Source organism: Ammodytes marinus, assembly GCF_949987685.1.
Source record: "Ammodytes marinus genome assembly, chromosome: 23".
Classification (NCBI taxonomy): domain Eukaryota; kingdom Metazoa; phylum Chordata; class Actinopteri; order Uranoscopiformes; family Ammodytidae; genus Ammodytes; species Ammodytes marinus.
Window position 1 is genome coordinate 21,965,472 of NC_137227.1, and position 14,552 is coordinate 21,980,023.

The 14,552-nt window shown below is 40.1% G+C and overlaps 3 protein-coding genes across 3 annotated transcripts in view; 1 reads left to right on the top strand and 2 right to left on the bottom strand.

The window, feature by feature from the left end:
• Window positions 1-4,803: 4,803 nt before the first annotated feature.
• Window positions 4,804-7,009, bottom strand: LOC307269040 (low affinity immunoglobulin gamma Fc region receptor III-like; the record flags this gene model as incomplete). The annotated part of the gene is made up of 7 exons (XM_080051863.1): window positions 6,978-7,009; window positions 6,481-6,516; window positions 6,098-6,358; window positions 5,610-5,849; window positions 5,459-5,503; window positions 5,235-5,357; window positions 4,804-4,916 (listed from the first exon to the last, which is right to left on the bottom strand). The coding sequence occupies exons 1-7, from the start codon at window positions 7,006-7,008 to the stop codon at window positions 4,804-4,806; spliced, it is 849 nt and encodes a 282-aa protein (XP_079907989.1). The 5' UTR covers window position 7,009.
• Window positions 7,010-8,289: 1,280 nt separating this feature from the next.
• LOC307269149 (Fc receptor-like protein 5) lies at window positions 8,290-12,724 on the top strand. The gene is made up of 8 exons (XM_080051993.1): window positions 8,290-8,322; window positions 9,206-9,469; window positions 9,860-10,105; window positions 10,182-10,235; window positions 10,774-11,037; window positions 11,385-11,630; window positions 11,707-11,883; window positions 12,220-12,724. Exons 2-8 carry the CDS (start codon window positions 9,238-9,240, stop codon window positions 12,330-12,332), a joined length of 1,332 nt encoding a protein of 443 aa, XP_079908119.1. The 5' UTR covers window positions 8,290-8,322; window positions 9,206-9,237; the 3' UTR covers window positions 12,333-12,724.
• A 723-nt stretch (window positions 12,725-13,447) lies between these two features.
• The window catches only part of LOC307269148 (high affinity immunoglobulin gamma Fc receptor I-like), a 7,266-nt gene continuing 6,161 nt past the window's right edge, over window positions 13,448-14,552 (bottom strand). Inside the window, exons 9-10 of the mRNA XM_080051992.1 lie at window positions 14,281-14,412; window positions 13,448-13,586 (exon numbers count right to left, since the gene is read on the bottom strand). Coding sequence (XP_079908118.1) covers window positions 13,471-13,586; window positions 14,281-14,412 — 248 coding nt within the window. The 3' untranslated portion in view covers window positions 13,448-13,470. The remainder of the gene's footprint in view (window positions 13,587-14,280; window positions 14,413-14,552) is intronic.

The following is a 14,552-nucleotide window of genomic DNA, read 5'->3' on the forward strand; positions in this document are numbered from 1 at the left end:
TGTCAGGGGGAACTGTCAAGTGTGAATTAATCCAATGTATTACAACACACGTGCTGCTGCTGTTAATATGCTATAAGGCTACCTCCGGGGCAGCAATGCATCTCACTAAACATGATTGCTGGAATAAAAAATAAAGAAAATAAAAAAAATGGCAAAAAATCGGAGATGTGCTATAATCGGCCGATTAAATCGGCCGGCCGATATATCATCATCATCATCATCAACCTTTATTTAAACAGGCAAAAATTGCTAAGAAACAATGTCTTATTTAAGCAATGGCCTGGTATCGGCCGGGCCCTAGTAGGGTGGTCATCATTGTGTCGCAAACATTTCTGGTTTTGTTTGTTTTCGTTGGCATTTTAACCGAATTATTCTTTGTGAAAAATTTAATATAGTTTTGTCTGGGTAACAACTTGTTGGGTTTTCTATAAAGAGGGGTAATGTATCTGTGTTGTAATATTGGGATGTGTCTTTATTAGTGCTGTCGCGTTATTAACGGCGTTAACGCAAACCCATTTTAACGGCATCAATTATTTTATCGCGCGATTAACGCTCTTCATGGTCTAGCAAACGTTGTGGTTTTTTCACAAGCAATCAGTAGAAAATGTTAAATTAATTTCCTATGTGAGAAGAATGAGATACATAGGCCTACAGAGCCACAGTTGCTGGGTTAGAGTGGTCATCATTGTGTCGCAAACATTTCTGGCATTGTGTCTGGAATATTCTTTGCGTTACATTGAATGTGATTTTCTTTGGGTAACAATGCATTGGGTTTTTATAATGAGGGGTAATGTATTTGTGTTGTAATATTGGGATGTGTCTTTATTCACTGGGGGAAACAGCTCCTACCTCAGTCTAAAGCAGCCTCAACCAACAGCAGGAAAAGTCCGTCCAAAGCAACTGGCACACTCTGCGTCGTCGGCCAAGGCTCCTAGGGTCCATGGTCTCCCCCTATGAATATAATCCTCCTACTAGTATTCAATTTGACTGCTTAACTGAAGAAACAATAAGTCTGCATTCAAATAGTTGGTTTACAGTTCAATAACAACATCACTAAAAGTTACTAATTAAGCTTTATCAAAAACGTACTTTTTTTAAATTGGATTCTAATTCTAGCTACTCATAGCCAATGTGTCTTATTAGCTAGTGGATTTTATAAGATAACTAAGCTGCCGTACCAGAATAAATATTAACCACACATTGCTTCTAATTATTTAAATCAATAGGCCTAGTAATTGGAAGTATATAAATGTTAAAAAGCAAGACTTACAGTGCACAGTTGAGGCTTTAGGTCGAGCAGAATCTGATGATGAAGCAGCTGTGTACTGAAGCAACCGCAAAAGCTTTCAGCGTCACAAGGTCCTGGCTTCAAAATCCATCACATCCACGGAAAAATAATGTCTAAAGTGACTATTTTGTGAAAGAGGCGGCATGTTTCATGACAGAGGAAGAAGAATAGTCCCGTCTCTTGAACTGCATGAACCGCACCATGCTCAAAGCTAGCGCCGCACATTTTGCGTGGACTCAATACTCTGGCAGGCTGGAGTTTTAGCAAAAATACTATCACATACTGCTGTGCATTGCACTGAGGCAGAGTTGAGGATAGCAGCTCCATTTATGACGCATTTGAAGTATGACAGTAAAAAAAGACAATTTTTAGGAGCTTCACTCAAAACTACTTTTCAATGTATGTTTTTGCTCATCCTCTTTTCTTTTTTTTTCAAATGGTCATTATCAGAAAAGGTTTCAGATAAATCTTTAACCTGCAAGTTGCTCTTTAAGGTTGGAGCACATGCAGAAACAAAACAACAGAACCTCCATTCAATGTAAACAGCTCCTACCTCAGTCTGAAGAAGCACCACAGCGATGACCAGCAGGATTCACAGCCTCAACAAACAGCAGGGAAAGTCCGTCCAAAGCAACTGGCACACACCGCGACGTCGGCCAAGGCACCTCAGGTCCACAATCCTCCTACTAGTATCCGTTTAGACTAGAATAGAATACTTCAATGTCATTATACAATGTACAACAACATAAAAATGTGCTTCTCCTTAAAGGTGCATAAAAAAAACATCCACAAACATTCGAACCGCATTCATACCAATAATTAACTAAATTAACTGAAGGATCAATTAGTCAGCGTTGGTAGTTTTAGTTAACATTTAAATATAAAAATCACTAGTATTTACTCACCATGGTTTTTTAAATGGTATGTTTTATAATATAGGATTACTAGCTAACAATAGCTATTGTGACTTAATAGCTAGTGAGTTTTACAAGATTACTTAGCTGCCCTACAACAATAAACATTAACCACAAGTTGCTTGTCATTGTTTAAGTAATTATGCTGAATCATTGGAGGTAAATAAACATTAGAAAGCAAGTAATTGGAAGTAATTTAAATAAACAAGAAAAAAAGCATAACTTACAGTGCAGAGTGGAAGTTTTTGTCAAGCTGAATCTGACGGCTCTGTAAATGCAGCAGAATCAACAGTTGTACCGTAGCTTATGATAAAGCAGCCGTGTTCTAAATAAACCGCGCTGGATTTCAACCTCGCACGGTCCATTGATCTTGTCCTTGTATTTAAAGTTTAAATGGATTATGTTTGCTTGAAGTATGCCGAAGTAGTGTAATTTCAAATACAATACGAGGAAGATTAAGAGGATTTGAAAAAAATTCAACACTGCCCTGAAAGAACTAAACATTTTGATAGTTGAATGGTTTAAATAACAACACAACAAGCAGCCTAGGCCTACAAATAATTGCCTGAAAAATCACACCGAAATTGGTTTGAACAGAATCCAGATGCACCATGAATGCTGGACCAATTAGTGTCTTTTGTTTTTTTAGGTGATGTCATTTCGGAAAATACATTTAAACTATAGGCATCAAAACTATTAATGGAGCAATCAATAAATCAATTCTAGATACATATCAAACTCAGGCTAGGCCTATACTATAGTCTAGTATTAGACAATACGGAGCTTCTGTTGCCAGGCAACACGAGTCAAGATCTCACGAGTCACCGTAAATTGCACCCGACCCCGTGTGAAAAGTTGACATGTGGGGAAAATAACACGTGCAGATTGTCCCCACAGCCGCACCGCATTTAGAACAATAGCATGAATGCTAATAATAAGCACGAGCAATTAAATCAGTACTCACTCAGGTAGTTGAGGGGAAGCGGGAGGTAATGGACGGCCAACAGAAGGAACATCTCTCTCTAGCTAATCTCTCTAATAGCTAATAGTATGCTAATGCTTATGGCTACTAGCAACAACAGCGGTAAAACATTAAGTCAAAATATCAAAAATCACACACAAAAACTCGCATTTACCTCTGGTGCGTTACAACAGTCCAAACCGTAGGACAACTGTACGTCCGACACCTAATATGAACGATATCGGTCTTCAACAATGTTCACTTGACGGTGATTATGCGCTAATGCCTTTCTCGATCGCGCGAGACCGAATACAGTGACGCTAAGGCCCACACCCTCTACGTGAGAATGAACTTGGATTGGCTGTCAGATTAACAACTATCCAATCAAGCTAGAGAAGAGCAGAGATTGACATATTGTAGTGAAAACAGTGTTAGGTTGTAATGCATAGGCATACTCGTGCTGGCTCATGTACTGTAGGCCTACATAGCCGATCAGTCAAATATCCATTTAAATGAACTCCAATCTTACAGCTTTAAACAGTAAATTATATTAATGTTGTATTTCTTAATCTTTTATACACTCATTTTCATATTTTAACCATATGTATGTACTGTTATTGTATAGTATTCATATTTAATTCATTTCTAACTATTTAACTATTACATAGCTTGATATCTTAATTAATTTTAACCAGGGCTACGCAGGTTTGTTGTGCCACATTATCATAAACTGACACCGTGGCTAGGGCAGCTCTCTGCCACCCCCTTGAGTTTGGAGTGGTTTTGACCCACCTACAGTGTGAGGTGGTTATTGATACATGTACAGTCACTCTGTTCTATGATTGTGCTTTGCTTTGATTGCAGTGTTTAAATGGTGTGTTCACATTAATCTAATTCACTTGCTGTGTTCTGTGGGTTGCTGTGTTTAACTTGCTTGGCCTTTTTATTCTGAGGTTTCTAGCCATAGTTTTAATGAATTCATTGTGTCAATAAAAGTCTATATTATCGAATCCCCTCCTCAAGTTGTGCTGTGATTTTTTCTAGCCTCTGATACCAGACCAAACCTGGTTAACAAAGGTGGTGGCACCTTCAAATCAATCTATCTAACTAAGTTGAATTGCATTACTTTCTGAAAGATTAACTAAACGTCACTGAGTCTTTTTTATTTCTTCTGTTTCCATCAACGTAGAGAAAAAGTGGATAAATGAAAACACACACAGAAATATATATTGCAAGTACACACTAATACAGTTTAAGCATATTGTAAACAAAATAAACCCACACACATACTATGGGAATCCAATATCTTCTACCAATATAGTCTACCAAAAGGGGGCGCCACACTCAAATAACTCATTCATACAGATTGTACACTAAATGAATAGTTCAGCAAACAGACACTTAACCCCTGAAAAGAAACACATATCTTAAAAGTAACACAAATGTCTTCCAACAGCTACAAAACATGTTCATACAACCTTTCAATTGTAGCCTGATGAGACCAGCCTGAAATTGGTAAGATGTGAGTTTCTAGATGCTATTTCTGAGTTCGTAAAAGTCTATTATAAACATGCAAACATACACAGATGACTCAAACATGTTAGCTTCATCATAGAACTACAACACATCAAACACACAGATCAGAAGTGATGCTCCGTGGTGACAGCGGTCATGACATCATCATAGTCATCGTCCAATCCCTGCTCAGCCTGGGTGGGCGGGATGATCGCTATGGAGACGGGAAGGTCATTTCCTACAGTCAGAGAAAAATGTGGATAATTCATTAACTGTGGATTTATGAAGAGGACAGACAGACGGACAGACAGACAGACAGATAGACAGATAGACAGACAGACAGACAGATAGATAGATAGATAGATAGATAGATAGATAGATAGATAGATAGATAGATAGATAGATAGATAGATAGATAGATAGATAGATAGATAGATAGATAGATAGATAGATAGATAGATAGATAGATAGATAGATAGATAGATAGATAGATAGATAGATAGATAGATAGATAGATAGATAGATAGATAGATGAGTGTGTGTGTAAGGTTGTTACCTGTGTGTCTCTGTCTATATAAAGACACCATGAGGACGGTGGAGATGCAGTATGGACAGAAGACCACCAGATGGCAGAGCAGTCTGAACACAAGCTGGAGCTGGGTTGAGTCTGGGGGCGTGTCTGTAATTATGGGGGGAGTAGTTAAAGGTTTACCTGTGGAGAACCTCCTCTAGTCAGATCTGGATGAAATGAGTCCTGAAGACAAAGTAAAACCTCCTTACCTGTGGGTGAGGAAGAGGAGGGGGGATCGGTTGTTGTTGGTTTCCCTGAAATAAATAATATTAATGAATAAAACTTTAGCTTGAGAGGAAAAGAACATTTCTAGTGCTGTGTAAAACTTTTAACTCAATATAGAATATAAAACCTCCTCACCTGTGACAGAGATCCAGCTTTCTGGAGACGATCCACCACCGCTGATGTGACACTTGTAGAGGCCTTCATCAGACCTGGAAACATGGCGGAGGGTCATGTGACCTGCAGTCCTGATGAGGTAGCCATCTTTATAGAAAGCAGCTGGGAGGCTGGAGGGAGGGGTCTCTGTTTTACAGAGCAGAGTGACATCCCCTCCCTCCATCACAGGGAGGACAGGACTCTGCAGGATCACTGGTCCATCTGAACACAGAGGCCGGTGTGTCAATTTATCTTATAGGCATATCTTCAACATTCAATATATTCTAGAGGATCGTGTGGAGATATTCACTGATTTTGACAAAAATGTATTTTGACAACAGGCGTTCTCCAGAATCACTGAATCCACTTTTGAGGTGTAGGGAATTGCCTCTTTATAGGAAAACTCCAGCATTTTATCCATTTGTACAGCTTTTATTTACTCCAACACTAACTCCACAGTCTGATCTTACCAGTGACAGTGATGTTGATGGGGTTACTGGTCGCTCCCTCTCTGGACTCACACCAGTAAACTCCACTGTCCTGTGGGACCATGTAGTCATTGTGACATGAAGAACCAGTTGATCTTCCCCAGTCAGATCCACACTCAGTCCTGCTCTCTCTGCTTGTGTTCCTCCTCAGCTTCCATCCAGCAGAGCAGTCGTCCTCACAGCTCAGAGAGACAGAGTCACCTCTGAACATCTGAGAGCTGCTTGGACTCACAGTCAGACAAGCTATAGGGATGTGGACAGAAATATGTGGTAAGAGACAATAAGCATATTTGACAAGACTTATTTTGTCCATATTCCTCATATTACAACATAAACCAGATCTGGCCTCATGTGTCTTTACTTACCCTCATTTGCCGAGCAGTACAGCAGTAATGTCGGAACTAAAGAGAAATGACACTCAGGTTGGTTTGAGCTTTAACAAGCAACAAGCAAACTGAAAAAATCCTGGTAGAAATGCACCACACATTGATATCAAATAATTATATAGAAACATATTTTCACTGTCTTTCAAAATGACTGGTAATGTTACAAGCGCAGAAACATGAGGAAATGTATCTGACATGCAGGCACCAACGGTAAAAGGCATCAGATATTGTGAGAAATCAATGTATAGGCTATATTTTAAACAATGTCGAATGAACACTTATAATAAAGTGTTAGTTTGTGCTCTGTTATTACTTCACCAGAGATCAATTCATTTATTATCTCTTAGCTAATAAATATCTGACCTCTTGACCCTATTGTACATTCACTCTTTAACACACTAGACATGTTTTAATCCGAATCATTGAAGAAATGTGGACACAAACATACGGACACACATTAATGTAGTTTTACTCACCTAGAAGCCACTGCAACAAAGATTCCTCCATTTTAGATCTCTGTCGTGTAAGACCAGCACATTAACATTAAAAGGTCTAACACCAACTAAAACCCACCTCCTTCCTCTCTGTGTACTAGTGCCAATGTTGTGGTCTTCTCTCATGCAGGTAGCAGGAAATAGGCTTTCTGCTCATTGTGTTACCACATTACACCGTTAAACAAATCTAATGGCCTGTTAAACATCACACCTCAAAATGGACTAAATAAGGCACCAGTTTGTGCACACCATACGTAAATCTAAATCTAAACCGAAGCGTGGTAAACCTGTACAAGCATTTGGTCTATAACAGCTTTGGGCCTGATACATAGAGATTGATGGTGGTGTGTGGGGGGGGGAGAGGGGACTAGGTCTGCAAAATAGGACAATCCCGTCCAGAGGTTGTCGATGTTGAGAGGCCAGGAAAGTAGTAATACATCTAATTTGCAAAAGGTATGTGTGTGTATCAGGCCTAAGGTTGTGATAGACCAGTGACCAGTCCAGGTGTACCCCACTTCTGCTCAGATTCTGATGTATGTTGTTCAAAGCTGGTCACTTATTTTGTTCATTTTAAGGTGTGATGTTTAATAGTCCTTTAGTTTTTGTGGTAACACAATAAGCAGAACAGTCAATTTCCTGCCTGCATGAGAGGAAAACCACAACATTGACACTGATCAACAGAGAGGGAGGAGGTGGGCTTTAGTTGGTGAGACCTTATAATGTTAATTTGCAGGTCTCAGATGACAACGATCTAAAATGGAGGAATATCTGTTACAGTGGCTGCTACGTGAGTAAAACGATTTTATTGTGTGTGTGTGTGTGTGTGTGTGTGTGTGTCCACATTTCCACAAAGATTAGGTCTAAAACATTTCTGGTGTTACGTATTAGATAAGAAATAATGAATTAAGTGATCTCTGGTATCGTGGCAGCATAGTAAACACAATAACACATCATAGTATTTGATGTCTCACAATATCTCATGCACTTAACTTGACTGACAAAAACATCTTGGCTTGGAACATGTTTAAATTGAAGTCATCATCATCATCATCAACCTTTATTTAAACAGGCAAAAATTGCTAAGAAACAATGTCTTATTTAAGCAATGGAGTCAAGTAGTTGTTGTTGTTTTACCTTCAAACCTTGGCAATCATTTTGAAAAACATCAAATGTGCACTTAAAATAATTCGCCTTTTTTCATAATTATGTAATATAACAGCATGTGGTTGTGTGCACTAGTACTTCAGTTCAGTAGAAAACACAGATGTCTTGTTTTGTAATTTCTCTTTAGTTCTGACTTCACTGCTGTGCTGCTCCACAAACCAGGGTGAGTAAATATCTTGTACGACAGATGCAACGTTATTTAGGGACCTGGAATACTACCAGATTGCAGTTTTTTGATCAGTAGGTCATAGCTACTAGGGTGTTACGATGGCCTAGAGGAAAAGTGGCAGGCCAGAACCCATGAGGTCTCTGGTTGGATCCCCGGCACCGGACAGGAGTGTGTTAGTTGTAAAACTAGTGGTGGCTGGTATTACATCTACGGTGCCCACCATCTCTACCATTGTGTCCTTGAGCAAAACAGTTAAACCCAAACTGCTCCAGGAGTGCTGTATTATGGCTGACCCTGCGCTCTGACCCCCTCCGAAGTGTGGTAACTTGAGAGGGGAGATGAGAAAAGATGAATTTCAATGTAACCATTGACTAATTAAGTAACTTAACTTAACTTAGCTACACCTTAAATAATACAATATGTGCCTTTTATTTATTCATGCTAAACATTAAACCTCAAACCAATGTCTCACTTCCCCTCAGGGCCGACCACAATGCTGTGCTGCTTAGCAACAAAAAGCTGGTAAACCGCTGCTCTGAAACCCTGAAATTAGAACTTAATACAAACCACTGAGCAACATGTCAGAATATGTTGAATTCAAACCCCTTCCTCATACGGACGTTTAAAAAAAACTATCCAAAAATGTTCTCAAGATGCGTAACAACTGTAAAAACATTTGTATTTTTTTAATTTATGTGGAGGTTTTACAATGACACCCATCTGGTCATTTATCTGAAAATGGATCTCATTTCCTGCAGCTCGTCTGACTGAAAATGAGGAACATTAAGGTTAAAAACATTGTTGTGCCTTTCCCCAGAACGTATGACACAGATACATTAGTTGTTCTAATTTAAAATCCTCTTCCTTATTCCTCCAGCCTCTCTGACTGTGAGTCCCAGCAGATCTCAGATGTTTAAAGGAGAATCTGTCTCTCTGAGCTGTGAGGAGATCGGCTCTGCTGGATGGACACTGAGGAGGAACACGAGCAGAGAGACCATGACTGAGTGCGGATCTGACTGGTGGAAATCACCTGATTCTTCTTCATGTCACACTGACTACATCGTCCCATTGGACAGTGGAGTTTACTGGTGTGAGTCCAGAGAGGGAGCGACCAGTAACCCCGTCAACATCACTGTCACTGGTAAGATCAGACTGTGGAGTTAGTGTTGATGAAGCTGAGGGGAAATGGATGAAATGCTGGAGTTTTGTATGAAGAGATTATTTCGATCCCCTCAAAAGTGGATTTTGGATTTCAAGAGAAGGCTTGATGTCAAAACCCCTCTTTGTCAAAATCAGTGAATATCTCGTGATCCGCTACCTTTCCGTACTAAAACATGTTTTAAATCCAGTGTTATTTCACAGCCTAGGCTCTGCAAAAGGGTATCTTCTAGCTATGGGGGGGGGGGGGGGGGGGCGGGGGGGGGGCTCTTTGTCTACACACCTAAAACTATTTATGAACAAACAATGTAAACAGAATATATGTTGAAGATATCTCTATAATATAAATGTACACACCGGCCTCTGTGTTCAGATGGCCCAGTGATCCTGCAGAGTCCTGTCCTCCCTGTGATGGAGGGAGGGGATGTCACTCTGCTCTGTAAAACAAAGACCCCTCCCTCCAGCCTCCCAGCTGCTTTCTATAAAGATGGCTCCCTCATCAGGACTGAGCCTGCAGGTCACATGACCCTCCACCATGTTTCCAGGTCTGATGAAGGCCTCTACAAGTGTAACATCGGCAGTAATGGATCGTCTCCAGAAAGCTGGATCTCTGTCACAGGTGAGGACGTTTTACTTTGTCTTCAGGACTCATTTCATCCAGATGTTCTTCTGACCAGAGGGGGTTGTCTCTACAGATAAATCTACAACTACTGACACTCCCCCAGACTCATCAGTCCTGCTGCCTTTCTGTGAGTTTGTTTTTTGTCGTGCTAAACATAAAAACCTCAAACTAATGTGAGTCTCACTTCCCTTTGGGGCCGACCACAATGCTGCTTAGCAACCGAAGGTAAACCTCTGCTCTGACAGTCCAAAACCCTGAAGTTAGAACTTCATACAAACTGCTGAGAGAAAAGTCCAGCTTTGAAACTTCAAATGTTTAACAAAGTTGGAAGTTGTTGTGTCTCCAAATGTAATTTTATTCCTGCATGTTTTACAAACTGCAGTTGGTTTGTGGTTGACTACGGTGTAGTTTTTGTTTGAAAAGGAAATTATCTGTGGAATCATAATTTTGTGCAGGCACACAGAAGGTGTGTTAAACGTTGATGCAGAGGTTTTACTATGAAACCCATCTGGTCATTTGTCTGAAAATGGATCTCATTTCCTGCAGCTCGTCTGACTGAAAATGAGGAACATTAAGGTTAAAAACATTGTTGTGCCTTTCCCCAGAACGTATAACACAGATAAATTACTTGTTCTAATTTAAAATCATCTTCCTTATTCCTCCAGCCTCTCTGACTGTGAGTCCCAGCAGCTCTCAGATGTTCAGAGGTGACTCTCTCTCTCTGAGCTGTGAGGACGAAGACAGCTCTGCTGGATGGACGCTGAGGAGGAACACGAGCACAGGGACCAGGACTGAGTGTAGATCTGACTGGGGAAGATCAGCTGGTTCTTCCTGTAGCATCAGCTACATGACCATATGGTACAGTGGAGTTTACTGGTGTGAGTCCAGAGAGGGAGTGACCAGTCACCCCATCAACATCACTGTCACTGGTAAGATCAGACTGTGGAGTTAGTGTTGATGAAGCTGAGAGGAAATGGATGAAATGCTGGAGTTTTGTATGAAGAGGCAATTTTGATCCCCTCAAAAGTGGATTTAGCGATTCTGGAGAAAGCTTGATTTCAAAATCAGTGAACATCTCACCAACCATAAAAAAAAAAGAAAAAAAAATCAAGTGCTATTTCACAGCCTATGCTCTGCAAACGGGTATATACTAGCTATGGTGGGCCCCTTTATTTACATGCATTTTGTTTACATACCTAAAACTATTTATGAACAAACAATGTAAACAGAATATATGTTGAAGATATCTCTATAAGATAAATTGACACACCTTCAGATGGACCAGTGATCCTGCAGAGTCCTGTCCTCCCTGTGATGGAGGGAGGGGATGTCACTCTGCTCTGTAAAACAAAGACCCCTCCCTCCAGCCTCCCAGCTGCTTTCTATAAAGATGGCTCCCTCATCAGGACTGAGCCTGCAGGTCACATGACCCTCCGCCATGTTTCCAGGTCTGATGAAGGCCTCTACAAGTGTCACATCAGCGGTAGTGGATCGTCTCCAGAAAGCTGGATCTCTGTCACAGGTGAGGAGGTTTTACTTTGTCTTCAGGACTCATTTCATCCAGATGTTCATCTGACCAGAGTGGGTTCTCTCCACAGATAAACCTACAGCCACAGCCACGTCCCCTACAGCTCCAACCCTTCCCCCAGTAGACCCGCCCCCCATCTCAGACTCCACTCAGCTGGTGTTCAGACTGATCTGCCACCTGGTGGTCTTCTGTCCATACTGCATCTCCACCGTCCTCATGGTGTCTTTATATAGAAAGAGGCACACAGGTAACAACCTTACACACATGCTCATCTATCTATCTATCTATCTATCTATCTATCTATCTATCTATCTATCTATCTATCTATCTATCTATCTATCTATCTATCTATCTATCTGTCTGTCTGTCTGTCTGTCTGTCTGTCTGTCTGTCTGTCTGTCTGTCTGTCTGTCTGTCTGTCTGTCTGTCTGTCTGTCTATCTATCTATCTGTCTGTCTGTCTGTCTGTCTGTCTGTCTGTCTGTCTGTCTGTCTGTCTGTCTGTCTGTCTGTCTGTCTGTCTGTCTCTGGCCTCTTCATAATTTCACAGTTTATGAATTATCTACATTTTTCTCTGACTGTAGGAAATGACCTTCCCGTCTCCGTGGGAACGACCCCGCCCACCCAGGCTGAGCAGGGATTGGACGATGACTATGATGATGTCGACAATGATGTCACCACGGAGCATCACTTCTGATCTGATCTGTGTGTTTCATGTGTTGTAGTTCTATAATGAAGCTAAAGTGTTTGAGTCTTCATCAGTGTATAAAACCATTTGTCCACATGGTTAGAATAGACTTTAAGGACTCAGAAATACCATCTAGAAACTCCCATCTTACACAAGATCAGGCTGGTCTCGTCTGGCTACAATTGAAATGTTGTATGAACATGTTTTGTAGCTGAAATTTGTTTTACTTTTGAGATATGTGTTTCTTTTCAGGGGATAATTGTCTGTTTGCTGTGCCATTTAATGTAAAATCTATATAAATGATTGGTCATTTGAGTGTGGCGCCCCCTCTTGGTGGAATAGGCCCTATGTATTGTTCAGGCCATGTTAGTTTGGTTCAGATGATTTAGAAAAAGCTTTGAGGTTTCAGTTTTTTACATTTCACCAGATCAAATAAAAACAAAATGAAGGGCATATTTTTGATTCTGTGTATTTTGTTCCCGTGTGATCATGTGGCTGCTCTGTTTGCACTGACATAGATAACAAGACAAAAGACAAATCCATGGTTTGTTTTTTTAACAATAACATGTGTTTTAGAGGATTTCTTTTATTTTGAAAGGTTCCTGAAGTAGGTAGACCAGCAATCCTTTGCAAATGTTGAAATGCATTGCTGTTGTTCCTGGCTTTACCACTAGGTGTCGCCTAATGTTCATTTACTACACATGACATGCCATCTCTTTAACACCACTACACAAAACTATAGTTGTTCAGTCATATGCCTTAAATGTCATAAAATCGAAAGATACAATTATTTAACCAAAAACAATAATGAAAAGATGCCACAAGGAACTTTTAAATATGACATTCCAATTTTTCCTCTGATTATCCTGATTTACATGTAAAAGCAAACGAGACGATCGGGTCAAATAATTAAATTTTTATATAGTTTTTCTTAATGCCTTTGTCATGGGTATACGCTCACCCAGGAACAACAGCTGGCGTGGTAAAAACACTACCGCTTTTGTCCAAAGGGGGGCGCTAGAATTAACACACACTGAAAGTTCCTCTGAGCACCAGCAGCATGAAACAATTAAAAAGACAACATGTGAAAAACAGTTAAACTTTATTGACAAAAACATTGAAAACGATACATAAGAGACAGTTCAGTTTAGAAATGATGCTCGGTGGTGACATCAGCGATTACGTCATCATACGGTTGGTCCAAATCCTCGTCATCCTCGGTAGCTGCAGAATGCGTCATGTAAACAGTGTCCACTTTCCTCTCTGCAGAGTCAAGCAATAATATTATTAATCATGTATAATTTATATTTATTTTAATTTATTTTCAGTATTAACACCATCATTTGGATTTTCAATTAATAAGAAAACAAATCTGAATTGTATATTTTGTCCTTCTGTCATTGATCTTTTTCGTTCCTACAGCAATAAACGAGACAATTAATTGGATTAATCGTGATCAATCCAAAGCTAATATGTGATGAATCTGATTAAAAATTGTAATCGTTTGACAGCCCTAGTAATAAGAACTGCTAACCTGTGGGTAGATTCTCATGAGACGGTGAGTGTTACCAGATGGACGACGGACAGACAGACAGACAGACGGACGGACGGACGGACGGACGGACGGACGGACGGACGGACGGACGGACGGACGGACGGACGGACGGACGGACGGACGGACGGACAGACAGACAGACAGACAGACAGACAGACAGACAGACAGACAGATAGATAGATAGATAGATAGATAGATAGATAGATAGATAGATAGATAGATAGATAGATAGATAGATAGATAGATAGATAGATAGATAGATAGATAGATAGATAGATAGATAGATAGATAGATAGATAGATAGATAGATAGATAGACAAATAGACAGACGGACAGACAGACAGACAGACAGACAAATAGACAGACGGACAGATAGACAAACAGACAGACAGACGGTGTTACCTGAGGGCTTGTGTCGGTAGAAAGACAGCAGGATGCCGGTGGAGATGAAGTACGGACAGAACACCAGCAGGTGACGCATCAACGTCCACACAGAGACGGTCTGACCGTGGGCTGAAACTGTGCCATTAGGATCTGGAAGAAAAAAATAATAATAATCATTTTCATGTACAGTATTCTATTTTATCTAAATTCAATTCTATGTTATTCTGCATTCTACCTATTATTTATATGGCCTTATTTTTTTTATTTTTAATTTTTTTTTTTAACCATTA